We start from the raw sequence: 27,579 nt of genomic DNA, 5'->3' as shown, positions 1-27,579 counted from the left end.
CACTCTCTAGGGAGTCGACACCGGAATGGATGGCTTATTTAGGGAATTACGTGATAATGTCAACACGCTGCAAGGTCGGTTGACGACATGAGACGGCCGACAAACAATTAGTACCGGGCCAGACGTCTCAAAAACACCGTCAGGGGTTTTAAAACGCCCGTTTACTTTAGTCGGTCGACACAGACACAGACAGGGACACTGAATCCAGTGTCGACGGTGAATAAACAAACGTATTCCTTATTAGGGCCACACGTTAAAGGCAATGAAGGAGGTGTTACATATTTCTGATACTACAAGTACCACAAAAGAGGGTATTATGTGGGATGTGAAAAAACTACCGTAGTTTTTCCTGAATCAGATAAATTAAATAAAGTGTGTGATGATGCGTGGGTTCCCCCCGATAGAAAATTAGGGGCGGTATACCCTTTCCCGCCAGAAGTTAGGGCGCGTTGGGAAACACCCCTTAGGGTGGCTAAGGCGCTCACACGCTTATCAAAACAAGTGGCGGTACCGTCTATAGATAGGGCCGTCCTCAAGGACCAGCTGACAGGAGGCTGGAAAATATCATAAAAAGTATATACACACATACTGGTGTTATACTGCGACCAGCGATCGCCTCAGCCTGGATGTGCAGAGCTGGGGTGGCTTGGTCGGATTCCCTGACTAAAAATATTGATACCCTTGACAGGGACAGTATTTTATTGACTATAGAGCATTTAAAGGATGCATTTCTATATATGCGAGATGCACAGAGGGATATTTGCACTCTGGCATCAAGAGTAAATGCGATGTCCATATCTGCCAGAAGATGTTATGGACACGACAGTGGTCAGGTGATGCAGATTCCAAACGGCACAAAGGTGTATTGCCGTATAAAGGAAGAGGAGTTATTTGGGGTCGGTCCATCGGACCTGGTGGCCACGGCAACTGCTGGAAAATCCACCGTTTTTACCCTAAGTCACATCTCTGCAGAAAAAGACACCGTCTTTTCAGCTTCAGTCCTTTCGTCCCTATAAGATCATATCTGCCCAGGGATAGAGGAAAGGGAAGAAGACTGCAGCAGGCAGCCCATTCCCAGGAACAGAAGCGTTCCACCGCTTCTGACAAGTTCTCAGCATGGCGCTGAGACCGTACAGGACCCCTGGATCCTACAAGTAGTATCCCAGGGGTACAGATTGGAATGTCGAGACGTTTCCCCTTCGCAGGCTCCTGAAGTCTGTTTTACCAAGGTCTCCCTCCGACAAGGAGGCAGTATGGGAAAAAATTCACAAGCTGTATTCCCAGCAGGTGGTGATTAAATTACCTCTCCTACTACAAGAAAAGGGGTATTATTCCACACTATATTGTGGTACTGAAGCCAGAAGGCTAGGTGAGACTTATTCTAAAAAATTTTTGAACACTTACAAAGGTTCAAATCAAGATGGAGTCACTCAGAGCAGTGATAACGAGCCAGGAAGAAGGGGACTATATAGTGTCCCGGGACATCAGGGATGCTTACCTCTATGTCCCAAATTTGCCCTTCTCACTAAGGGTACCTCAGGTTCGTGGTGCAGAACTGTCACTATCGGTTTCAGACGCTGCCGTTTGGATTGTCCACGGCACCCCGGGTCTTTACCAAGGTAATAGCCGAAATGATGATTCTTCTTCGAAGAAAAGGCGTCTTAATTATCCCTTACTTGGACGATCTCCTGATAAGGGCATAGTCCAGGGAACAGTTGGAGGTCGGAGTAGCACTATCTCGGATACTGCTACAACAGCACGGGTGGATTCTAAATATTCCAAAATCGCAGCTGATCCCGACGACACGTCTGCTGTGCCTAGGGATGATTCTGGACACAGTCCAGAAAAAGGTGTTTCTCCCGGAAGAGAAAGCCAGGGAGTTATCCGAGCTAGTCAGGAACCTCCTAAAAACAGTGCATCATTGCACAAGGGTCCTGGTAAAAATGGTGGCTTCCTACGAAGCAATTCCATTCGGCAGATTTCACGCAAGAACTTTTCAGTGGGATCTGCTGGACAAATGGTCCGGATCGCATCTTCAGATGCATCAGCGGATAACCCTATATCCAAGGACAAGGGTGTCTCTCCTGTGGTGGTTATAGAGTGCTCATCTTCTAGAGGGCCGCAGATTCGGCATTCAGGATTGGATGCTGGTGACCACGGAGCCCAGCCCGAGAGGCTGGGGAGCAGTCACACAAGGAAAAAATTTCCAGGGAGTGTGATCAAGTCTGGAGACTTTTCTCCACATAAATATACTGGAGCTAAGGGTAAATTTATAATGCTCTAAGCTTAGCAAGACCTCTGCTTCAAGGTCAGCCGGTATTGATCCAGTGGGAAAAACATCACGGCAGTCGCCCACGTAAACAGACAGGGCGACACAAGAAGCAGGAGGGCAATGGCAAAAACTGCAAGGACTTTTCGCTGGGCGGAAAATCATGTGATGGCACTGTCAGCAGTGTTTCATCCCGGGAATGGAAACTGGGAAGCAGACTTCCTCAGCAGGCACGACCTCTACCCGGGAGAGTGGAAACTTCATCGGGAAGTTTTTTCCACATGATTGTAAACCGTTGGGAAATACCAAAGGTGGACATGATGGCGTCCCGTCTGAACAAAAAACGGGACAGGTATTGCGCCAGGTCAAGAGACCCTCAGGCAATAGCTGTGGACGTTCTGGTAACACCGTGGGTGTACCAGTCGGTGTATGTGTTCCCTCCTCTGCTTCTCATACCTAAGGTGCTGAGAATTATAAGACGTAGAGGAGTAAGAACTATACTCATGGCTCCGGATTGGCCAAGAAGGACTTGGTACCCGGAACTTCAAGAGATGCTTACAGAGGTCTTATGGCCTCTGGCTGCTAAGAAGGGATTTGCTTCAGCAAGTACCATGTCTGTTCCAAGACTTACCGCAGCTGCGTTTGTCGGCATGGCGGTGGAACGCAAGGGAAAAAGGCATTCCGGAAGAGGTCATTCCTACCCTGGTCAAAGCCAGAAAGGAGGTGACCGCACAACATTATCACCACATGTGGCGAAAATATGTTGCGTGGTGTGAGGCCAGGATGGCCCCACAAAGAAATTTCAACTCGGTCGTTTCCTGCATTTCCTGCAAACAGGAGTGTCTATGGGCCGCAAATTGGGGTCCATTAAGGTTCAAATTTCGGCCCTGTCGATTTTCTTCCAGAAAGAATTGGCTTCAGTTCCTGAAGTCCAGAAGTTTGTCAAGGGAGTATTGCATATACAACCCCCTTTTGTGCCTCCAGTGGCACTGTGGGATCTCAACGTAGTTCTGGGATTCCTCAAATCACATTGGTTTAAAACCAGTCAAATCTGTGGATTTGAAGCATCTCACATGAAAAGTGACCATGCTCTTGGCCCTGGCCTGGACCAGGCGAGTGTCAAATTGGTGGTTTTTTCTCAAAAAAGCCCATATCTGTTTGTCCATTCGGACAGGGCAGAGCTGCGGACTCGTCCCCAGTTCTCTCCCTAAGGTGGTGTCAGTGTTTCACCTGAACCAGCTTATTGTGGTGCCTTGCACCTACTAGGGACTTGGAGGACTCCAAGTTGCTAGATGTTGTCAGGGCCCTGAAAATATGTTCCAGGACGGCTGGAGTCAGGAAAACTGACTTGCTGTTATCCTGTATGCACCCAACAAACTGGGTGCTCTTGCTTCTAAGCAGACTATGGCTAGTTGGATGTGTAATACAATTCAGCTTGCACATTCTGTGGCAGGCCTGCCACAGCCAAAATATGTAAATGCCCATTCCACAAGGAAGGTGGGCTCATCTTGGGCGGCTGCCCGAGGGGTCTCGGCTTTACAACTTTGCCGAGCGGTTATTTAGTCAGGGGCAAACACGTTTGTAAAATCCTACAAATTTGATACCCTGGCTAAGGAGGACCTGGAGTTCTCTCATTCGGTGCTGCAGAGTCATCCGCACTCTCCCGCCCGTTTGGGAGCTTTGGTATTATCCCCATGGTCCTTTCAGGAACCCCAGCATCCACTAGGACGATAGAGAAAATAAGAATTTACTTACCGATAATTCTATTTCTCGGAGTCCGTAGTGGATGCTGGGCGCCCATCCCAAGTGCGGATTGTCTGCAATACTTGTACATAGTTACAAAAATCGGGTTATTATTGTTGTGAGCCATCTTTTCAGAGGCTCCGCTGTTATCATACTGTTAACTGGGTTCAGATCACAGGTTGTACAGTGTGATTGGTGTGGCTGGTATGAGTCTTACCCGGGATTCAAAATCCTTCCTTATTGTGTACGCTCGTCCGGGCACAGTACCTAACTGAGGCTTGGAGGAGGGTCATAGGGGGAGGAGCCAGTACACACCACCTGATCGTAAAGCTTTACTTTTTGTGCCCTGTCTCCTGCGGAGCCGCTATTCCCCATGGTCCTTTCAGGAACCCCAGCATCCACTACGGACTCCGAGAAATAGAATTATCGGTAAGTAAATTCTTATTATTTGTGGTACCGAAGCCGGATGGCTCGGTAAGACCTATTCTAAATCTGAAATCCTTGAACCTGTACATAAAGAAGTTCAAGTTCAAGATGGAGTCACTCAGAGCAGTGATAGCGAACCTGGAAGAAGGGGACTTTATGGTATCCTTGGACATCAAGGATGCGTATCTCCACGTTCCAATTTACCCCTCACACCAGGGGTACCTCAGGTTCGTCGTACAGAACTGTCACTATCAGTTTCAGACGCTGCCGTTCGGATTGTCCACGGCACCTCGGGTCTTTACCAAGGTAATGGCCGAGATGATGATTCTTCTTCGAAGAAAAGGCGTATTAATTATCCCATACTTGGACGATCTCCTAATAAGGGCAAGGTCCAGAGAACAGCTAGAGATGGGATTAGCACTGTCTCAAGAAGTGCTAAAACAGCACGGGTGGATTCTGAATATTCCAAAATCCCAGTTAATTCCGACAACACGTCTGCTGTTCCTAGGGATGATTCTGGACACGGTTCAGAAAAAGGTTTTTCTCCCGGAGGAAAAAGCCAAGGAGTTATCCGAGCTTGTCAGGAACCTCCTAAAACCAGGAAAGGTGTCTGTACATCAATGCACAAGAGTCCTGGGAAAAATGGTGGCTTCTTACGAAGCAATTCCATTCGGCAGATTCCACGCAAGAATTTTCCAGAGGGATCTGTTGGACAAATGGTCAGGGTCGCATCTTCAGATGCACCAGCGGATAACCCTGTCTCCAAGGACAAGGGTATCTCTTCTGTGGTGGTTGCAGAGTGCTCATCTATTGGAGGGCCGCAGATTCGGCATACAGGATTGGATCCTGGTGACCACGGACGCCAGCCTGAGAGGCTGGGGAGCAGTCACACAAGGAAGAAACTTCCAGGGCGTGTGGTCGAGCCTGGAAACGTCTCTTCACATAAACATTCTGGAACTAAGAGCAATCTACAATGCTCTAAGCCAGGCAGAACCTCTGCTTCAAGGAAAACCGGTGTTGATCCAGTCGGACAACATCACGGCAGTCGCCCATGTGAACAGTCAGGGCGGCACAAGAAGCAGGAGTGCAATGGCAGAAGCTGCAAGGATTCTTCGCTGGGCAGAGAATCATGTGATAGCACTGTCAGCAGTGTTCATCCCGGGAGTGGACAACTGGGAAGCAGACTTCCTCAGCAGACACGACCTTCACCCGGGAGAGTGGGGACTTCATCCAGAAGTTTTCCACATGCTGGTAACCCGTTGGGAAAGACCAATGGTGGACATGATGGCGTCTCGCCTCAACAAAAAACTGGACGGGTATTGCGCCAGGTCAAGAGATCCGCAGGCATTAGCTGTGGACGCGCTGGTAACTCCTTGGGTGTACCAGTCGGTGTATGTGTTTCCTCCTCTGCCTCTCATACCAAAAGTATTGAGAATTATACGGCAAAGAGGCGTAAGAACGATACTAGTGGTTCCGGATTGGCCAAGAAGGACTTGGTACCCGGAACTTCAAGAGATGATCACGGAAGATCCGTGGCCTCTACCTCTGAGAAGGGACTTGCTTCAGCAGGGTCCCTGTCTGTTTCAAGACTTACCGCGGCTGCGTTTGACGGCATGGCGGTTGAACGCCGGATCCTAAAGGAAAAAGGCATGCCGGAAGAAGTCATTCCTACTTTGATTAAAGCAAGGAAGGAAGTAACCGCGCAACATTATCACCGCATTTGGCGAAAATATGTTGCGTGGTGCGAGGATCGGAGTGCTCCGACGGAGGAATTTCAACTGGGTCGATTCCTACATTTCCTGCAATCAGGATTGTCTATGGGTCTCAAATTGGGATCTATTAAGGTTCAAATTTCGGCCCTGTCGATTTTCTTCCAAAAAGAATTGGCTTCAGTTCCTGAAGTCCAGACTTTTGTTAAGGGAGTGCTGCATATACAGCCCCCTGTGGTGCCTCCAGTGGCACCGTGGGATCTCAATGTTGTTTTGGACTTTCTCAAATCTCATTGGTTTGAACCACTAAAAACTGTGGATTTGAAATATCTCACATGGAAAGTGACCATGCTACTAGCCCTGGCTTCGGCCAGGAGAGTGTCAGAACTGGCAGCTTTATCTTACAAAAGCCCATATCTGATTTTCCATTCGGACAGGGCAGAACTGCGGACTCGTCCGCATTTTCTCCCTAAGGTGGTGTCAGCATTTCATCTGAACCAACCTATTGTAGTGCCTGCGGCTACAAGCGACTTGGAGGACTCCAAGTTGTTGGACGTTGTCAGAGCTTTAAAAATATACATTTCAAGGACAGCTGGAGTCAGGAAATCTGACTCGCTGTTTATACTATATGCTCCCAACAAGTTGGGCGCTCCTGCGTCTAAGCAGACTATTGCTCGCTGGATTTGTAGTACGATTCAGCTTGCACATTCTGTGGCAGGCCTGCCACAGCCAAAATCGGTAAAAGCCCACTCCACAAGGAAGGTGGGTTCTTCTTGGGCGGCTGCCCGAGGGGTCTCGGCATTACAACTCTGCCGAGCGGCTATGTGGTCGGGGGAGAACACGTTTGTAAAATTCTACAAATTTGATACCCTGGCTAAGGAGGACCTGGAGTTCTCTCATTCGGTGCTACAGAGTCATCCGCACTCTCCCGCCCGTTTGGGAGCTTTGGTATAATCCCCATGGTCCTTTCAGGAACCCCAGCATCCACTAGGACTATAGAGAAAATAAGAATTTACTTACCGATAATTCTATTTCTCGGAGTCCGTAGTGGATGCTGGGCGCCCATCCCAAGTGCGGATTATCTGCATTACTTGTACATAGTTACAAAAATCGGGTTATTATTGTTGTGAGCCATCTTTTCAGAGGCTCTGCTGTTATCATACTGTTAACTGGGTTTAGATCACAGGTTGTACGGTGTGATTGGTGTGGCTGGTATGAGTCTTACCCGGGATTCATAAATCCTTCCTTATTGTGTACGCTCGTCCGGGCACAGTACCTAACTGAGGCTTGGAGGAGGGTCATAGGGGGAGGAGCCAGTACACACCACCTGACCGTAAAGCTTTACTTTTTGTGCCCTGTCTCCTGCGGAGCCGCTATTCCCCATGGTCCTTTCAGGAACCCCAGCATCCACTACGGACTCCGAGAAATTGAATTATCGGTAAGTAAATTCTTATATTATATATATATATATATATATATATATATATATATATATATATATATATATATATATATATATATATATATATATATATATATATATATATATATATATATATATATATATATATATATATATATATATATATATATCGCGCTCTGGTGTGTGCTGGCAAACTCTCCCTCTGTCTCCCCAAAGGGCTAGTGGGGTCCTGTCCTCTATCAGAGCATTCCCTGTGTGTGTGCTGTGTGTGTCGACATGTATGAGGAGGAAAATGGTGTGGAGGCGGAGCAATTGCCTGTGTTAGTGATGTCACCCCCTAGGGAGTCGACACCTGACTGGATGGTCTTATGGAAAGAATTACGTGATAGTGTCAGCACTTTACAAAAGACTGTTGACTACATGAGACAGCCGGCAAATCAGTTAATACCTGTACAGGCGTCTCAAACACCGTCAGGGGCTCTAAAGCGCCCGTTACCTCAGGTGGTCGACACGGACACTGACTCCAGTGCCGACGGTGAGGAAACGAACGTATTTTCCAGTAGGGCCACACGTTACATGATCACGGCAATGAAGGAGGTTTTGAACATTTCTGATACTACAAGTACCACAAAAAAGGGTATTATGTGGGGTGTGAAAAAACTACCCGTAGTTTTTCCGGAATCAGATGAATTAAATGAGGTGTGTGATGAAGCGTGGGTTTCCCCCGATAAAAAACTGCTAATTTCTAAGAAATTATTGGCATTATACCCTTTCCCGCCAGAGGTTAGGGCGCGTTGGGAAACACCCCCTAGGGTAGATAAGGCGCTCACACGCTTATCAAAACAAGTGGCGTTACCGTCTCCTGATACGGCCGCCCTCAAGGAACCAGCTGATAGGAAGCTGGAAAATATCCTAAAAAGTATATACACACATACTGGTGGTATACTGCGACCAGCAATCGCCTCAGCCTGGATGTGCAGTGCTGGGGTGGCTTGGTCGGATTCCCTGACTGAAAATATTGATACCCTGGACAGGGACAATATATTATTGACTATAGAGCATTTAAAGGATGCATTTCTATATATGCGAGATGCACAGAGGGATATTTGCACTCTGGCATCAAGAGTAAGTGCGATGTCCATTTCTGCCAGAAGAGGGTTATGGACGCGACAGTGGTCAGGTGATGCGGATTCCAAACGGCATATGGAAGTATTGCCGTATAAAGGGGAGGGGTTATTTGGGGTCGGTCTATCGGACCTGGCGGCCACGGCAACGGCTGGGAAATCCACCTTTTTACCCCAGGTCACCTCTCAGCAGAAAAAGATACCGTCTTTTCAGGCTCAGTCCTTTCGTCCCCATAAGGGCAAGCGGGCAAAAGGCCACTCATATCTGCCCCGCGGCAGAGGAAGGGGAAAAAGACTGCAGCAGACAGCCTCTTCCCACGAACAGAAGCCCTCCCCCGCTTCTGCCAAGTCCTCAGCATGACGCTGGGGCCTTACAAGCGGACTCGGGTACGGTGGGGACCCGTCTCAAGAATTTCAGCGCGCAGTGGGCTCACTCGCAAGTGGACCCCTGGATCCTGCAGGTAGTATCTCAGGGGTACAAATTGGAATTCGAGACGTCTCCCCCTCGCCGGTTCCTGAAGTCTGCTTTACCAACGTCTCCCCCCGACAGGGAGGCGGTATTGGAAGCCATTCACAAGCTGTATTCCCAGCAGGTGATAATCAAGGTACCCCTCCTACAACAGGGAAAGGGGTATTATTCCACGCTGTTTATGGTACCGAAGCCGGACGGCTCGGTGAGACCTATTTTAAATCTGAAATCCTTGAACACTTACATAAAAAGGTTCAAGTTCAAGATGGATTCACTCAGAGCAGTGATAGCGAACCTGGAAGAAGGGGACTATATGGTGTCTCTGGACATCAAGGATGCTTACCTCCATGTCCCAATTTGCCCTTCTCACCAAGGGTACCTCAGGTTTGTGGTACAGAACTGTCACTATCCGTTTCAGACGCTGCCGTTTGGATTGTCCACGGCACCCCGGGTCTTTACCAAGGTAATGGCCGAAATGATGATTCTTCTTCGAAGAAAAGGCGTCTTAATTATCCCTTACTTGGACGATCTCCTGATAAGGGCAAGGTCCAGAGAACAGTTAGAGGTCGGAGTAGCACTATCTCAAGTAGTACTACGACAGCACGGATGGATTCTAAATATTCCAAAATCGCAGCTGATTCCGACGACACGTCTGCTGTTCCTAGGGATGATACTGGACACAGTACAGAAAAAGGTGTTTCTCCCGGAGGAGAAAGCCAGGGAGTTATCCGACCTAGTCAGGAACCTCCTAAGACCAGGCCAAGTGTCAGTGCATCAATGCACAAGGGTCCTGGGAAAGATGGTGGCTTCTTACGAAGCGATTCCATTCGGCAGATTCCACGCAAGAACTTTTCAGTGGGATCTGCTGGACAAATGGTCCGGATCGCATCTTCAAATGCATCAGCGGATAACCCTGTCTCCAAGGACAAGGGTGTCTCTCCTGTGGTGGTTACAGAGTGCTCATCTCCTAGAGGGCCGCAGATTCGGCATTCAGGATTGGGTCCTGGTGACCACGGATGCCAGCCTGAGAGGCTGGGGAGCAGTCACACAGGGAAGAAATTTCCAGGGCTTGTGGTCAAGCATGGAAACGTCACTTCACATAAATATCCTGGAACTAAGGGCCATTTACAATGCCCTAAGTCAGGCAAGGCCTCTGCTTCAGGGTCAGCCGGTGTTGATCCAGTCAGACAACATCACGGCAGTCGCCCACGTAAACAGACAGGGCGGCACAAGAAGCAGGAGGGCAATGACGGAAGTTGCAAGGATTCTTCGCTGGGCGGAAAATCATGTGATAGCACTGTCAGCAGTGTTCATTCCGGGAGTGGACAACTGGGAAGCAGACTTCCTCAGCAGACACGATCTCCACCCGGTTGAGTGGGGACTTCACCCAGAAGTCTTCCACATGATTGTGAACCGTTGGGAAAAACCAAAGGTGGACATGATGGCGTCCCGCCTCAACAAAAAACTGGACAGATATTGCGCCAGGTCAAGGGATCCTCAGGCAATAGCTGTGGACGCTCTGGTAACACCGTGGGTGTACCAGTCAGTGTATGTGTTCCCTCCTCTGCCTCTCATACCCAAGGTACTGAGAATCATAAGGAGAGGAGTAAAGACTATACTTGTGGCTCCGGATTGGCCAAGAAGGACTTGGTACCCGTAACTTCAAGAGATGCTCACGGAAGACCCGTGGCCTCTACCTCGAAGAAAGGACCTGCTCCAGCAGGGACCATGTCTGTTCCAAGACTTGACGGCATGGCGGTTGAACGCCGGATCCTGAAGGAAAAAGGCATTCCGGATGAAGTCATCCCTACCCTGATCAAAGCCAGGAAGGATGTAACTGTGCAACATTATCACCGGATTTGGCGTAAATATGTTGCGTGGTGTGAGGCCAGGAAGGCCCCTACAGAGTAATTTCAACTGGGTCGTTTCCTGCATTTCCTGCAAACAGGACTGTCTATGGGCCTAAAATTAGGGTCCATTAAGGTTCAAATTTCGGCCCTGTCGATATTCTTCCAAAAAGAACTAGCTTCAGTTCCTGAAGTTCAGACGTTTGTCAAGGGGGTACTGCATATACAGCCTCCTTTTGTGCCTCCAGTGGCACCTTGGGATCTCAATGTAGTTTTGGGATTCCTAAAATCACATTGGTTTGAACCACTCACCACTGTGGACTTAAAATATCTCACATGGAAAGTGGTAATGCTGTTAGCCCTGGCTTCAGCCAGGCGTGTATCAGAATTGGCGGCTTTATCCTATAAAAGCCCTTACCTAATTTTCCATACGGATAGGGCAGAATTGAGGACTCGTCCTCAATTTCTCCCTAAGGTGGTTTCAGCATTTCACTTAAACCAGCCTATTGTGGTGCCTGCGGCTACTAGGGACTTGGAGGATTCCAAGTTGCTGGACGTAGTCAGGGCCCTGAAAATATATGTTTCCAGGACGGCTGGAGTCAGAAAATCTGACTCGCTGTTTATTCTGTATGCACCCAACAAACTGGGTGCTCCTGCTTCTAAGCAGACGATTGCTCGTTGGATTTGTAGTACAATTCAGCTTGCACATTCTGTGGCAGGCCTGCCACAGCCAAAATCTGTAAAAGCCCATTCCACACGGAAAGTGGGCTCATCTTGGGCGGCTGCCCGAGGGGTCTCTGCTTTACAACTTTGCCGAGCAGCTACTTGGTCAGGGGCAAACACGTTTGCTAAATTCTACAAATTTGATACCCTGGCTGAGGAGGACCTGGAGTTCTCTCATTCGGTGCTGCAGAGTCATCCGCACTCTCCCGCCCGTTTGGACGTCAGAGAAAATAAGAATTTACTTACCGATAATTCTATTTCTCATAGTCCGTAGTGGATGCTGGGCGCCCATCCCAAGTGCGGATTGTCTGCAATACTTGTACATAGTTATTGTTGTTGTGAGCCATCTTTTCAGAGGCTCCTCTGTTATCATGCTGTTAACTGGGTTCAAATCACAAGTTGTACGGTGTGATTGGTGTGGCTGGTATGAGTCTTACCCGGGATTCAAAATCCTTCCTTATTGTGTACGCTCGTCCGGGCACAGTATCCTAACTGAGGCTTGGAGGAGGGTCATAGGGGGAGGAGCCAGTGCACACCAGGTAGTCCTAAAGCTTTTACTTTTGTGCCCAGTCTCCTGCGGAGCCGCTATTCCCCATGGTCCTTTCGGAGTCCCCAGCATCCACTACGGACTATGAGAAATAGAATTATCGGTAAGTAAATTCTTATTTTTTTTTTTTTTACAGGAGGCTGTTGGCAACAACCGGCCTGCAGCGAGGGACTAAGGGGGGGGGGGGAGCAGTGTCCGCCCTGCGGGGTCTGAGCCACTGTCTCAGCTGACTGGACACAGCTCCAGAGGGGTCGGATTGTTATCCGCCACGGGACTGCTCGCCCCAGCAGCATGCCGCCAACCCCTTACAGAGCTGAAGAGCGGTGAGTGAGACACCAACCCCCCTAGCAAGCGGGGGGACCAGTGTGAAGATGGCGGCAACGGGGAGGGAGCGCAGTATTAACTGCGCTCCTGGGAGGCTCAGAGTTACATGGTGCAGTGTTGTGAGGGGTGCCCTGGGCCAGCGCTTACCCCCACACTGGTCCAGAAGTCTGTCTGGGTCCACCGATCTCAGCCAGCACATTTTACCTCAGGCCAGTATAATCCTTGAAGTGCGGGAAGATAGCGCCATTATGGGGGCGGAGCTTCTCTGCGGACCCAGCAGCGTTCCAGCACCATTTTCCTGCCTGCACAGCGCTGAGAGGAAGAACAGGTCCCTCCACAGCAACTCCAGCTATCTGTACACGGTACCAGGGGGTTGTAGAAGGGAGGGGAGGCTGTAAAACGACTGTATCCTATTAAGGTGCACAGTCAGCGCTGACAAGGGGTCTCCCTTTACTAAAAGCGCTGTGTGTGGGTTGGCTCCAATCTGTGTCTCTCTTGCCATTCTTGGGGGGGGGGGGGGGGGGGGGGGGGAACTCTGTCTGCCCCCACCTGTGTGTGTGTGGAGTGTCTGGTGGTCACCTTTAGCTATGTCCAGGGACACTGTGTCATATGCTGCAGAGGATTTTTCCTCCCAGGATGAACCCATTCCATGTAATCAGGGTAGCACTGGTATAGCACATATACCTGCAAGGGAACCAGAGTGTTTCCTCGATCAAATATTAGATTTCGAAGATTTCTGACAGGGTTGCAAGTAATGAATCTGCAACCCAGGTATTACAGAGCTCTGGCAGTATGGCTGGTTTCTGGTACCTCAGGGCACCTCGCTATGTACCCCCACAAACGTGCGCTTGTGCGTGTCACACAAGACTACACTGATACCGATTCCGACACCACAGACTGTGATGGGTATGTTTTGCGGGGGTCCGCATCTCTTGCAAAGGGGGTACATCAGGGATGTGTTGAATGTTAATGATACCACACCTGAGCAGGTTGAGGAGGCTTTTTTCACTGAAAATAAAAAAGCCTTGCTAACCGTCCCTGCGTCAAAGGAATTGAATGCTATATTTGAAAAGGCATGGGTAAACCCTGAGAAATTCCAGGTCCCTGAAAGGGTGCTGGTGGCGTTTCCTTTCCCTGAGGAGGATAGGAAAAAATGGGAAAACCCGCCGATTGTTGACGCATCTGTGTCCAGACTCTCAATGAACGTGGTTTTGCCTGTTTCAGGATCTACCGCCTTAAAGAAGCCGGCTGATAGAAAATTGATAACACGCTTAAATCAATGTACACTGCTTCAGGGGCCATATTATGTCCCACTATTGCTACTGCATGGATTGCAAAGGCTATAGTAAAGTGGTCGGCTACCTTACTTGAGGATTTGGATACGATGGAAAGGGATGACGTTGCTTTATATTTACGCAACATACGTGATTCAGCAGGTTTTTTGGTAGAATCCATGAAAGACCTGGGTTCCATGGCTGCGGGAATATCTTCCATGTCTGTTTCAGCTTGTCGGGGACTGTGGCTGCGCCAGTGGTCGGCCGACGCGAAATCCAGGAAAAGTGTGGAGGCCCTACCCTATACAGGTCAGGCCCTCTTTGGGGAAGCTCTAGATGCGTGGATATCCATGGCTACAGCGGGTAAGTCTGTTTCTTCCCGAAGAAGTCCTTCTCTTCACCTGCAACGCAGTCCTTTCGGCCTAACAGGCCTAGAAAGGCCAGAGCGTCCAATACCTTCTTTAGGGGAGGTCGAGTTAAGTCCAAGAAACCTGCAGCTGCAGGTTCCCAGGAACAAAAGTGTGCTTCAGGTACGCCAAAATCCTCCGCATGACGGTGGACCGCGCGGCCTGGAGATGGGGCCAGACATTTCAGTCACATTTCAGATACTCAGACATTTCAGTCACGTTTGGGTATCGTCCGGCCTGGATCCCTGGGTGATAGATATTGTATCCCAGGGATACAGGCTGGAATTTCAAAGTCTCCCTCCTCATCGCTTTTTCAAATCAGGCTTGCCGATTCTGTTGGCAGACAGCACTGTACTACAAGACGCTGTCCAAAAACTGGTGGAGGCACAGGTCATTGTACCAGTACCACCTCACATGCAGAACAAAGTTTATTATAAAGACCTTTTCGTGGTACCGAAACCAGATGGTTCGGTCAGGCCCATTCTGAACCTAAAATCATTGAACACCTTTCTAAAGGAGTTCAAGTTCAAGATGAAGTCTCTCAGGGCGGTGATATCAAGTCTGGAAGAGGGGGAATTCCTGGTATCCCTGGATATCAAGGATGCGTACCTCCACATTCCGATCTGGCTGCCGCATCAGGCTTATCTCCGTTTCGAATTGCCGAACGGTCTTTTCCAGTTCTAGGCCCTGCCATTCGGCCTTTGCACAGCACAAAGGGCGTTTACCAAGGTGATGGCAGAAATGATGATGATTCTCCTCCACAAACAGGGTGTGAACATCATTCCATATCTGGACGATCTGCTGATAATGGCATCGTCCAAGGAGAAGCTGCTGCAATCCATTGTTCTCACAACACGCCTCCTCAGGAGTCATGGTTGGATTCTGAACCTTCCAAAGTCACATTTGGAACCATCCCAGAGGTTGTCCTTTCTGGGAATGATCCTGGACACGGAAGTGCAAAAGGTGTTTCTTCCGCAGGAAAAGGCGTTGGTGATACAAACTATGGTCTGGGATGTCCTGAAGCCAGCCCGGGTGTCGGTTCATCAATGCATTCGCCTATTGGGAAAGATGGTGGCCTCTTATGAGGCTCTCCAGTACGGGAGGTTCCGCGATCGGACCTTCCAACTGGATCTCCTGGACAAGTGGTCGGGATCTCATCTCCACATGCACCAGAGAATTCATCTGTCGCCAGGGGCAAGGATTTCACGCCTCTGGTGGCTCCAATTGCCTCACCTTGTGGAGGGCCGCAGGTTCGGGATTCAGGACTGGGTCCTTCTAACCACAGATGCGAGCCTTCGGGGCTGGGGAGCAGTCACTCAAGGAGTAACCTTCCAAGAGCGGTGGTCAAGCCTGGAAGCTGGTCTGCACATCAACATCCTGGAACTAAGAGCCATCTACAACTGGCTTCTTCAAGCGGCCCCTCTTCTTAGAAATCGTGCCATTCAAGTGAAGTCGGACAACGTAACAGTGGCTTACATAAACAGACAAGGCGGAATGAAGAGCAGAGCGGTAATGTCACAGGTGACTAGAATACTCCTCTGGACAGAAAAGCACGCGTTGGCGCTGTCAGCCATTTCATTTCGGGAGTAGACAACTGGGAAGCAGACTTTCTCAGCAGACACTATCTCCATCCAGGGGAGTGGGGTCTCCATCCGGAGGTGTTCACGGAAATAACTGACCTTTGGGGTTTGCCCCAAATAGACATGATGGCCTCTTGTCTCAACATGAAGCTTCGGCGTTTTTGTTCCAGGTCGAGGGACCCACAGGCAGTAGACGCCCTGGTGTCTCCGTGGGTGTTCTGGTCAGTGTACGTGTTTCCACCACTCCCACTCATCCCAAGACTCCTAAAGTTCATAAGGAGAACAAGGGTTCAAGCGATCCTCATTGCTCCAGACTGGCCAAGAAGGGCTTGATACGCCGACCTTCTGAATCTACTGCAAGAAGAGCTGAGGCCTCTTTCTCTTAGGGAGGACCTGCTGCAGCAGGGGCCGTTCGCCTATCAAGACTTACCGCGGCTACGTCTGAAGGCATGGAAGTTGAGCGCCTGATACTTGCTCGGAAGGGTATTCCGAAGAAGATTCTTCCTACCCTCATACAGGCTAGGAAAGGGGTAACGTCTAAACATTACCATCGTATTTGGGAGAAATATGGCTCTTGGTGTGAATCCAAGAAGTTTTCTACGGTGGAGTTTCAACTCGGATGTTTCCTCCTATTCCTGCAAGCAGGAGTGGATATGGGCCTGAGGTTGGGATCCGTGAAGGTCCAGATTTCGGCCCTATCCATTTTCTTTCAGAAACAATTGGCTGCCCTCCCTGAGGTTCAGACCTTTTTGAAGGGAGTTCTGCATACTTTAATGTGGTGTTGCAGTTCCTCCAGTCAGATTGGTTTGAGCCACTACAGGAGGTAGAGGTCAAGTTTTTTACATGGAAGGCGGTCACGTTGTTGGCCTTGGCTTCTGCTAGACGTGTGTCCGAGCTCGAGGCTTTATCCTGTAAAATCCCTTACTTGATCTTTCACGAAGATAGAGCTGAGCTCCGGACACGTCAGCAGTTTCTTCCGAAGGTTGTCAGCATTTCATATCAACCAACCTATTGTGGTGCCAGTGACTACTGACTCCTCAATTACGTTAAAGTCCTTGGATGTCGTAAGGGCTATGAAGATATATGTGAAGAGAACTTCTCGTCACAGAAAGTCGGACTCTCTGTTTGTCCTATATGATCCCAAAAAAATTGGGTATTCTGCTTCTAAACAGACTATCTCTCGCTGGATTCGGTTCGCTATCCAGCACGCTTATTTTACGGCAGGACTGCCGTGTACATAATCTAAGGCCCACTCTACTCGTAAGGTGTGTTCTTCCTGGGCGGCTGCCCGGGGTGTTTCGGCAGTGCAACTCTGCCGAGCTGCAACTTGGTCTGGGTCGAACACATTTGCAAAGTTTTTTACAAGTTTGATACTTTGGCCTCTGATGATCTGAAGCTCAGTCATCAATCGGTTCTGCAGGAGCCTCCGCACTCACTCCTGTTCTGAGAGCTGTAGTACATCCCCATGGTACTAATGTTGACCCCAGCATCCTCTAGGACGTAAGAGAAATTAGATATTGGTTACCTACCAGTAAATCCTTTTCTCGTAGTCCGTAGATGATTCTGTGCGCCTGCCCAGCATTTTGTTTTCCTGCAAATGTTATTTGGTTCAGTACCACTTCGTTTTAGTTGAGTACTGCATCGTTACTTGGTACGTAATGTTTCAGCAGTTGCTGAATGTTCAAGCTACGTTTGGCTTGGCGTGCCTTGTATGTTTGAGCTGGTATGAATCTCACCACTGTCTGTGTGTATAATCCTTCTCTCGAAGATGTTAGTCTCCTCGGGCACAGTTTCTAGACTGAGTCTGGTAGGAGGGGCATAGAGGGAGGAGCCAGCCCACACACTCAAACTCTTAAAGTGCCAATGGCTCCTAGTGGACCCGTCTATACCCCATGGTACTTATGTGGACCCCAGCATCTTCTACGGACTACGAGAAAAGGATTTACCGATAGGTAACCAGAATCTTATTATGATTGTAGCAGATCGGAAAACGCTGAGTGATGCTACTATATGTATGAGGTCACAGATACTAGCATTAGCTTAAATTAGTACATCTGGCTGCTGCAGCATTTCTTGCTTACGATTGCTGTGCATGCAAATCAGAATCGGCCCTTTAAGGGGGAAATCAATTAGAGGTGATAAATTAACACTCGAAAACATAACCCTTTATCGCATATATCGCCCATTAATTTCACTTTTTGCCTGTTATTGGGTATTAATGTATCATGCAAGAAAATGGGTGTTTAGTGTTCTTGATGCTTTTGCACATGTTAAGTATAGGTTAAAATGGGGAAATCTACATTTTTTTTTTTTTTTTTGGGGGGGGAGCAGGCAGAAGTCTAATAGTGGCCATAATAAAAGTATTTGGTGTTATTAAATTGTCAGATGGTAGTTGTAAGCATTTTTCTAAAACAGTGGCAGAATTATAGAAAATAAGTGTTATTTCTGACAAATGCTCTGCTTAAATTCTGGGTGCATAGAAATGACTGTAAGTACTGTATGTATGTCATGTTAAGTGATACAATGTAAAAACACAAATATAGTTATGTGACAGACTGTCAGGAGACACTGTCACAGTAACCCCCCCTGCATCCCGAAGCCTCAAAATACAGACAGTCGGCATGCTGACTAGAAGGTACTAGTCCCACTCGAGACACATCCCCCCCCCCCCCCCCCCCAATTTACCTATCCCACATCCTTTAACCCAGTTTCCACATTTTCACCACAAAAGTGACAGGTCACTATTGCTCAAATTAAGATCATTCCAAGTGGCTAAATAATCACTAGGGAGGCTGCCCCAGTGGTTGAAAACCAAGACCCAAAATTGTAACCTTTTTAAAATAGGAATGTTTCCCTATTTCCTGATGAAAACAAAATTGTGTTTAAATATTATGGCTAATTAACTTCACCTGCAATTGAGTTGGGTGGTGACTGTTCACAAAAAGTGAAAACTTTTTCACGTGACATAGGGTTATCACCTGCAATTGATTCCCCCCCCCAAAAAAAAATAAATAAAAAATAAATAAATAAATAAATAAAATAGTATGTATGTAATAATTTTTGCATAGCCTGATAATGGCTGTAAGACAAAATTGTGAAAAAAATTGCAGCAGCTGATAGGATACCCCGTTTAGTCTCTTTGGTTGTGAATAAACTATGGATGCAACTAGCATAGTGTTCTTGGAAGAAAAATAATCCAATGGAAATGAAAAAAATCCTTTTTTCAACATTTGTTAAGTGAGGACACTGCAAATTATCTAATGGTACAGTTTTTCCGAAACACTGTACTCGAGAATTTAGATACAGTATCCTAGTAAACCTAATTTATTTATTTTTTTTCACACAAGGCATTAGGTAGCGGCAAAAAACGGCTAGTAAAAGCATTGCCCTATTAATTTCAGGCATAAACACTATCAAAAGCACTGGGTTTAGAGCCCGACTTTTAGTAAATAAGCCCCTTAGTATCATCTAAGTCGCAACAATTTTTTTGTAAGTGTTGGAATATTTAAGATGATTGCAAAGTCTCAGTGTCTGTGTTGCTCTTTCCCCACATAGTGAAGATGGAGAGTTTCTGCTGATTGGAAATGGCGTCACTTGATGCATTTTGTGCTATTGCTTTTTAGGCATTTCATAATTATATTGCTTGTCTTGTTTCCTTTTTTCTGTTTAGCCAACAAGTCTATCCAGAATCAGTTGTCTGAGATGGAAGCTGCAAAAGGTGATGTTGAGAGAAGTCTTGGTGAAAGAATTGATAAACTAGAGAGGGAACTGGAAAATGCAAATGATTTGCTTTCGTCTACTAAAAGAAAAGGTGATCTAGCAATGTTGTACGGTTTTGCTTAGGGTGTATGTATTTTTTTTTTTTTTGTTAATCATTTTTTTTTTTTTTTTTTGACATGTTGGAGAATTTTTATTTTGTTTTTGGTCACACAACAGGTGATATTCCATTGTTTCGCTAAGAGTACGAGTGCTGAGGGCACCTATTTCTGCTTCCACCCTTCTGAGGTGGCAAGCAGACATCTGGCCAGAATTGGGCTTTTGGGCACCCAAATGCAGCACGCCCAGTACTTTTCACAGGTTTAGCTTCTTTGCCAGTCTAAACCCGCTGCATTTGTGCACGACGTGTGCAATAAGTGATGGGCGTCCGCAACACTCATGCCTGTTGGTAAAACAATTAAATATCACTGACCAGGTGCCCATTACTTAACACGTTCCCAATAATATTTGAATACCCCCCCTTAAAGATAAACTGCATATATTTTAAAGGTACATAATGGCATCCGGAAAGTATTCACTTTCTCTGACGTCCTAGTGGATGCTGGGAACTCCGTAAGGACCATGGGGAATAGACGGGCTCCGCAGGAGACTGGGCACTCTTAAAGAAAGATTAGGTACTATCTGGTGTGCACTGGCTCCTCCCTCTATGCCCCTCCTCCAGACCTCAGTTAGATTTCTGTGCCCGGCCGAGCTGGATGCACACTAGGGGCTCTCCTGAGCTCCTAGAAAGAAAGTATATGTTAGGTTTTTTATTTTACAGTGAGACCTGCTGGCAACAGGCTCACTGCAACGAGGGACTAAGGGGAGAAGAAGCGAACCTACCTGCTTGCAGCTAGCTTGGGCTTCTTAGGCTACTGGACACCATTAGCTCCAGAGGGATCGACCGCAGGACCCGTCCTTGGTGTTCGTTCCCGGAGCCGCGCCGCCGTCCCCCTTACAGAGCCAGAAGCATGAAGATGGTCCGGAAAATCGGCGGCAGAAGACTTCAGTCTTCACCAAGGTAGCGCACAGCACTGCAGCTGTGCGCCATTGCTCCTCATACACACTTCACACTCCGGTCACTGAGGGTGCAGGGCGCTGGGGGGGGCGCCCTGAGCAGCAATAAAAACACCTTGGCTGGCAAAATAATCACAATATATAGCCCCAGAGGCTATATATGTGATAAATACCCCTGCCAGAATCCATAAAAAAGCGGGAGAAAAGTCCGCGAAAAAGAGGCGGAGCTATCTCCCGCGGCACACTGGCGCCATTTTCTCTTCACAGTGTAGCTGGAAGACAGCTCCCCAGGCTCTCCCCTGTAGTTTTCAGGCTCAAAGGGTTAAAAAGAGAGGGGGGGCACTAAATTTAGGCGCAATATTGTTTATACAAGCAGCTATTGGGGAAAATTCACTCAGTGATAGTGTTTATCCCTACATTATATAGCGCTCTGGTGTGTGCTGGCATACTCTCTCTCTCTCTCTGTCTCCCTAAAGGGCTGTGTGGGGTCCTGTCCTCAGTCAGAGCATTCCCTGTGTGTGTGCGGTGTGTCGGTACGGCTGTGTCGACATGTTGGATGAGGAGGCTTATGTGGAGGCGGAGCTGATGCCGATAAATGGGATGTCGCCCCTGTGGGGCCGACACCAGAGTGGATGGATAGGTGGAAGGTATTAACCGACAGTGTCAACTCCTTACATAAAAGGCTGGATGACGTAACAGCTGTGGGACAGCCGGCTTCTCAGCCCGCGCCTGCCCAGGCGTCTCAAAGGCCATCAGGGGCTCAAAAAACGCCCGTTACCTCAGATGGCAGACACAGATGTCGACACGGAGTCTGACTTCAGTGTCGACGAGGTTGAGACATATACACAATCCACTAGGAACATCCGTTGCATGATCTCGGCAATAAAAATTGTGTTACACATTTCTGACATTAACCCAAGTACCACATAAAAGGGGTTTTATGTTTGGGGAGAAAAAGCAGCCGGTGTTTTGTTCCCCCATCAGATGAGTGAATGAAGTGTGTGAAGAAGCGTGGGTTCCCCCGATAAGAAACTGGTAATTTCAAAAAAATTACTGCTGGCGTACCCTTTCCCGCCAGAGGATAGGTCACGTTGGGAGATATCCCCTAGGGTGGATAAGGCGCTCACACGTTTGTCATAAAAGGTGGCACTGCCGTCTTAGGATACGGCCACTTTGAAGGAGCCTGCTGATAAAAAGCAGGAGGCTATCCTGAAGTCTGTATATACACACTCAGGTATTATACTGAGACCTGCAATTGCCTCAGCATGAATAGTGCTGCTGCAGCAGGGTCTGATACCCTGTCGGATAATATTAATACCCTAGACAGGGAGAATATGGTGCTAACATAGAGCATATTAAAGACGTAGTCTTATATATGAGGGATGCACAGAGGGATATTTGCCAGCTGGCGTCCAGAATTAATGCAAGGTCCATTCTGCCAGGAGGGTATTAGAGACCCGGCAGTGGACAGGTGATGTTGACTTTAAAAGGCACATGGAGATTATGCCTTATAAGGGTGAGGAATTGTTTGGGGATGGTCTCTGGGACCTTGTATCCACAGCAACAGCTGGGAAGAAAAATTTCTACCTCAGGTTTCCTCACACCCTAAGAAAGCACTGTATTATCGGGTACAGTCCTTTCGGCTTCAGAAAAGCAAGGGGGCCAAAGGCGCTTCCTTTCTGCACAAGGGAAGAAGGAAAAAGCTGCACAGACAGCCAGTTCCCAGGATCAAAAATCCTCCCCCGCTTCCTCTGAGTCCACAGCATGACGCTGGGGCTCCACAGACAGGTGCGGTGGGGGCGCGTCTTTGGAACTTCAGGGACCAGTGGGCTTGCCCACAGGTGAATCACTGGGTTCTGCAAGTAGTATCACAGGGATACAAGCTGGAGTTCGAGGCGACTCCCCCTCGCCGTTACCTCACATCAGCCTTGCCTGCTGCCCTCGGATATAGGGAGTTAGTACTGGCGGCAATTCACAAGCTGTACTTCCAGCAGGTGAAATCAAGGTACCCCTCCTTCAACAAGGCCGGGGTTACTATTCCAAAAATGTTGTGGTACCGAAACCAGACGGTTCGGTGAGACCCATTCTAAAATTGAAATCCTTGAACACTTATATACGAAGGTTCAAGTTCAAAATGGAATCGCTCAGGGCGATTATTGCAAGCCTGGAGAATTTCATGGTATCACTGGACATCAAGGAAGCTTACCTGCATGTCCCTATTTACCCTCCTCACCAGGAGTACCTCAAAATTGTGGTACAGAATTGTCATTACCAATTCCAGACGTTGCCCCGGCACCGAGGGTATTTACCAAGGTAATGGCCGAAAGAATTATCCCGTACTTGGACAATCTCCTTATAAAGGCGAGGTCCAGGGAGCAGTTGTTTGTCAGAGTAGCACTATCTCGGGAAGTGCTACAACAGCACGGCTGGATTCTGAATATTCCAAAGTCGCAGCTGGTTCCTACGACGCATCTACTGTTCCTGGGGATGGTTCTGGACACAGAACAGAAAAAAGTGTTTCTCCCGCAGGAGAAAGCCAAGGAGCTGTCATCTCTAGTCAGAGGCCTCCTGAAACCAAAACAGGTGTCGGTGCATCACTGCACGCGAGTCCTGAAAAAAAATGGTAGCTTCCTACGAAGCAGTTCCATTCGGCAGGTTCCATGCAAGAACTTTTCAGTGGGACCTCTTGGACGGGATCGCATCTTCAGATGCATCGGCTGATAACCCTGTCTCCAAGGACCAGGGTGTCTCTGCTGTGGTGGCTGCAGAGTGCTCATCTTCTAGAGGGCCACAGATTCGGCATACAGGACTGGGTCCTGGTGATCACGGATGCCAGCCTTCGAGGCTGGGGGGCAGTCACACAGGGAAAAAAAAATTTCCAAGGACTTTGGTCAAGTCAGGAGTCGTCCCTACACATAAATATTCTGGAACTGAGGGCCATTTACAATGCCCTAAGTCAGGCAAGACCTCTGCTTCAAAACCAGCCGGTACTGATCCAATCAGACAACATCACGGCAGCCGCCCATGTAAACCGACAGGGCGGCACAAGAAGCAGGATGGCGTGGCAGAAGCCACAAGGATTCTCCGATGGGCGGAAAATCACGTCTTAGCACTGTCAGCAGTGTTCATTCCGGGAGTGGACAACTGGGAAGCAGACTTCCTCAGCAGACACGACCTACACCCGGGAGAGTGGGGACTTCATCCAGAAGTCTTCAAACTGTTGGTAAACCGTTGGGAAAGGCCACAGGTGGACATGATGGCGTCCCGCCTCAACAAAAAGCTAAAGAGATATTGCGCCAGGTCAAGGGACCCTCAGGCGATAGCTGTGGACGCTCTAGTGACACCGTGGGTGTACCAGTCGGTTTATGTGTTCCCTCCTCTGCCTCTCATACCAAAGGTACTGAGAATAATAAGAAGGCGAGGAGTAAGAACGATACTCGTGGTTCCGGATTGGCCAAGAAGAGCTTGGTACCCAGAACTTCAAGAAATGATGTCAGAGGACCCATGGCCTCTACCACTCAGACAGTATCTGTTACAGCAGGGGCCCTGTCTGTTCCAAGACGTCCCGCGGCTGCGTTTGACGGCATGGTGGTTGAATTCCGGATCCTAAAGGAAAAGGGCATTCCGGAGGAATTCATTCCTACGCTGATAAAAGCCAGGAAAGAAGTAACCGCAAACCATTATCACCGTATTTGGCGAAAATATGTTGCGTGGTGTGAGGCCAGGAAGGCCCCTACAGAGGAATTTCAGCTGGGTCGTTTTCTGCACTTCCTACAGTCGGGAGTGACTATGGGCCTAAAAATTGGGTTTCATTAAGGTCCAGATTTCGTCTGTCGATTTTTTTCCAGAAAGAACTGGCTTCACTGCCTGAAGTTCAGACATTTGTAAAGGGAGTGCTACATATTCAGCCCCTTTTGTGCCTCCTTTGGCACCTTGGGATCGCAACGTGGTGTTGAGTTTCCTGAAATCACATTGGTTTGAGCCACTTAAAACTGTGGATCTGAAATATCTCACGTGGAAAAAAGTGGTCATGTTATTGGCCTTGGCTTCGGCCAGGCGTGTGTCAGAATTGGCGGCTTTGTCCTGTAAAAGCCCTTATCTGATTTTCCATATGGATAGGGCAGAATTGAGGACTCGTTCCCAGTTTCTCCCTAAGGTGGTATCAGCTTTTCACTTGAACCAACCTATTGTAGTGCCTGCGGCTACTAGGGGCTTGGAAGATTCCAATTTACTGGACGTAGTCAGGGCCTTGAAAATTTATGTTTCCAGGACGGCTGGAGTCAGGAAAACTGACTCGCTTTTTATCCTGTAGGCACCCAACAAACTAGGTGCTCCTGCTTCTGAGCAGACTATTGCTCGCTGGATTTGTAGCACAATTCAGCTGGCGCATTCTGCGGCTGGATTGCCGCATCCTAAATCAGTAAAAGCCCATTCCACAAGGAAAGGGGGCTCATCTTGGGCGGCTGCCCGAGGGGTCTCGGCTTTACAACTTTGCCGAGCTGCAACTTGGTCAGGGGCAAACACATTTGCTAAATTCTACAAATTTGATACCCTGGCTGAGGAGGACCTTGAGTTCTCTCATTCGGTGCTGCAGAGTCATCCGCACTCTCCCGCCCTTTTGGGAGCTTTGGTATAATCCCCATGGTCCTTACGGAGTTCCCAGCATCCACTAGGACGTCAGAGAAAATAAGATTTTACTCACCGGTAAATCTATTTCTCGTAGTCCGTAGTGGATGCTGGGCGCCCATCCCAAGTGCGGATTGTCTGCAATACTTGTATATAGTTATTGCTTAACTAAAGGGTTATTGTTGAGCCATCTGTTGAGAGGCTCAGTTATATTTCATACTGTTAACTGGGTATAGTATCACGAGTTATACGGTGTGATTGGTGTGGCTGGTATGAGTCTTACCCGGGATTCAAAATCCTTCCTTATTGTGTCAGCTCTTCCGGGCACAGTATCCTAACTGATGTCTGGAGGAGGGGCATAGAGGGAGGAGCCAGTGCACACCAGATAGTACCTAATCTTTCTTTTAGAGTGCCCTGTCTCCTGCGGAGCCCGTCTATTCCCCATGGTCCTTACGGAGTTCCCAGCATCCACTACGGACTACGAGAAATAGATTTACCGGTGAGTAAAATCTTATTTTCTCCTTCATCCACTAGGGGCCACTGGAGTGCAGATACAATGGGATATAGTAGGCAGTAACTGGGAGCTGGCACTTTAAATTTATAACCATGTGACTAGCTCCTCCCCTACTATGTCCCCCTCCAAGCCAGTCTTATTTTAGTGCCCGAGTGAGCTGGTCACTTGGCTCGTCTGAAGATTTTTTTATTTCTTTTTATTATTTTTTCTTATTCTTTCTTACACTCAGACTGGTAGCTCTGCCACTGCCAGTCTGCACCGCGGGAGGCTGCCGGCGGGGTCCCATCGCAGCTGCGTGCGGCTCGGGATGGGCCCCGGCTGAAGGAGACACTGAGCTCTCCGGAGCTGGCCGGACACCGCTGCGTGCGGCGCGTGTCGGGGGCCACTCTATCATCTGTAGTGTAGCTCCACTAGCTGGACAGATAATGCCACAGCCGGGGGTCACTTTTATAAAGCGCCCTGCGGCCGTGGCATTAAATATCCAACTAGTCACCCCTGGCTGGGGTACCCTGGGGGTCCCAGCCACTCAAGGGCCAGGGGTTAAGCCCGAGGCTGTCCCCCCATCCAAGGGCTGCGAATGGTGGGCTGATAGCCTTGAGAAAATGACAAGAATATTGTTTTTCCCTGTAGTACTACAAGTCCCAGCAAGCCTCCCCCGCAAGCTGGTACTTGGAGAACCACAAGTACCAGCATGCGGGAGAAAAACTGGCAATTTTTTTTGCCAAGTACGAGGATTTATATCTGGACACTGGATTGAGGCGAGTATAATTTTATTCACAGGTACCCCGGATCGTCTGATCATGAGACGTGGCAGTCGGCGGGTCAACATAGGCAAGTATGTGTGTGTCGGCAGGTGTGCAATAAAGTTTTACTCTCAAGGTGTGTGTCTCCTGTTTTTATTTGGGTATTTTTTTTCCAGTAGTACTACAGGTACCAGCGGGCCTGTTTTTCTCCCGCATGCTGGTACTTGTCCTCCGTATTTTTTGCACCAGCACCAGGCGCAGAGCCCGGTGCTGGTTTTAAAAATACGGGGGATCCCCTGTCCATTTCCCCCCCGGATTTTTAGAACCAGGACCGGCTCGAAGAGCCCGAGGCTGGTTATGCTTTGGAGGGGGGACCCCACGCCATTTTTTTCCGTGATTTTACCATTCCATCTAAAAAAAAAAAAAAAAAAAAAAAAAAAAAATTACAAATATATAAATAATACTTGTGCCTCCCAAAAAGACAAACCAAGTACCTAATCCCTTTTAATATAAATAGATATGCTATTACCAATAAAAAAAAACACCAAAAAAAACATGTTTTAAATTTTTTTTTATTAGATTCACCCACCAAAGTGTGGCGGGTTGAAAATGACGAATTTACTGTCTAAAAGCACTGTTGTCGAATTTCCAAACTTCAATTGAATTTACTTTTGTCGAATTGCCGCATTTGTACCATTGCAGAAATGTCGAATTTGACAAATGTCGAATTTCAAAAAGTCGAATTTTGAAAGTCCGTTTTTTTGACGGAAAGTACTGAATTGCATTGTCGAATTTTTTTTTTTTTTTTGGCGAAAAAGTCCCGTTTTTCGACAATTTCGGGAATTCGACCTGCAATTGCATATACCCATAATGCTGTTTGTATTTTGAGGAATGAATGTGGCATCAGACAAATAGCTGCTGTGGCTCGTTACGCTAGTAGCGGGAACATCTGAACACGGAGACCCTGGTTTCACTCCCAACAAAAGCAACTTTAAGGGAAGATCCTATAGCCTAGTGGCTAAGACTCCTGACCCGCAGCGCTACCAGTTCAAGTCTCC

At 48.2% G+C, this 27,579-nt stretch overlaps 1 protein-coding gene across 1 annotated transcript in view; it reads left to right on the top strand.

Moving 5' to 3' along the window:
• The window catches only part of TPR (translocated promoter region, nuclear basket protein), a 605,901-nt gene that overhangs the window by 73,485 nt on the left and 504,837 nt on the right, over window positions 1-27,579 (top strand). Inside the window, exon 10 of the mRNA XM_063940231.1 lies at window positions 19,536-19,676. Within this exon, the coding sequence (XP_063796301.1) occupies window positions 19,536-19,676 (141 nt within the window). The remainder of the gene's footprint in view (window positions 1-19,535; window positions 19,677-27,579) is intronic.

Source organism: Pseudophryne corroboree, chromosome 9, assembly GCF_028390025.1.
Source record: "Pseudophryne corroboree isolate aPseCor3 chromosome 9, aPseCor3.hap2, whole genome shotgun sequence".
Lineage (NCBI taxonomy): Eukaryota > Metazoa > Chordata > Amphibia > Anura > Myobatrachidae > Pseudophryne > Pseudophryne corroboree.
The sequence above is the reverse complement of the archived record's forward strand: the minus strand, read 5'-3'. Positions and strand labels throughout refer to the sequence as shown.